Raw genomic sequence first — 266 nt, 5'->3', positions numbered from 1 at the left:
GTACTCGACGTAGGCGGTGGCTGCTGCAGCGTGCTGCTGCGCAGCAGCAGCAGCCTGCTGCTGCTGCGTGAGGGCTGCTGCTGCGGGCCCGTCTGCTGCGTCCGCGGCGCCTGCTGCGTCCGCGGCGTCTGCTGCAGCAGCAGCAGCAGCAGCAGCACGAGGAACAGCAAACAAATCCGGATTCGGCAGCCGACGAAACTCAAACAAATTCAGCAAATAAGGCCCGCTGCTGCAGGCCAAAACTTTCCTGCCAGCAACAACAGCAG

General features: G+C 63.5%; 1 protein-coding gene across 1 annotated transcript in view; it reads right to left on the bottom strand.

Annotated features, from left to right (window-relative positions):
- The window catches only part of ETH_00039885 (uncharacterized protein), a gene marked incomplete at both ends in the record, with an annotated part of 1,390 nt that overhangs the window by 459 nt on the left and 665 nt on the right, over positions 1–266 (bottom strand). Inside the window, one exon of the mRNA XM_013375612.1 lies at positions 4–247. Coding sequence (XP_013231066.1) covers positions 4–247 — 244 coding nt within the window. The remainder of the gene's footprint in view (positions 1–3; positions 248–266) is intronic.

This window comes from Eimeria tenella, genomic scaffold, assembly GCF_000499545.2.
Source record: "Eimeria tenella Houghton genomic scaffold, Eth_scaff2907, whole genome shotgun sequence".
Lineage (NCBI taxonomy): Eukaryota > Apicomplexa > Conoidasida > Eucoccidiorida > Eimeriidae > Eimeria > Eimeria tenella.
Note: the sequence above shows the minus strand (reverse complement) of the source record. Positions and strands in the feature narration are given on the sequence as shown.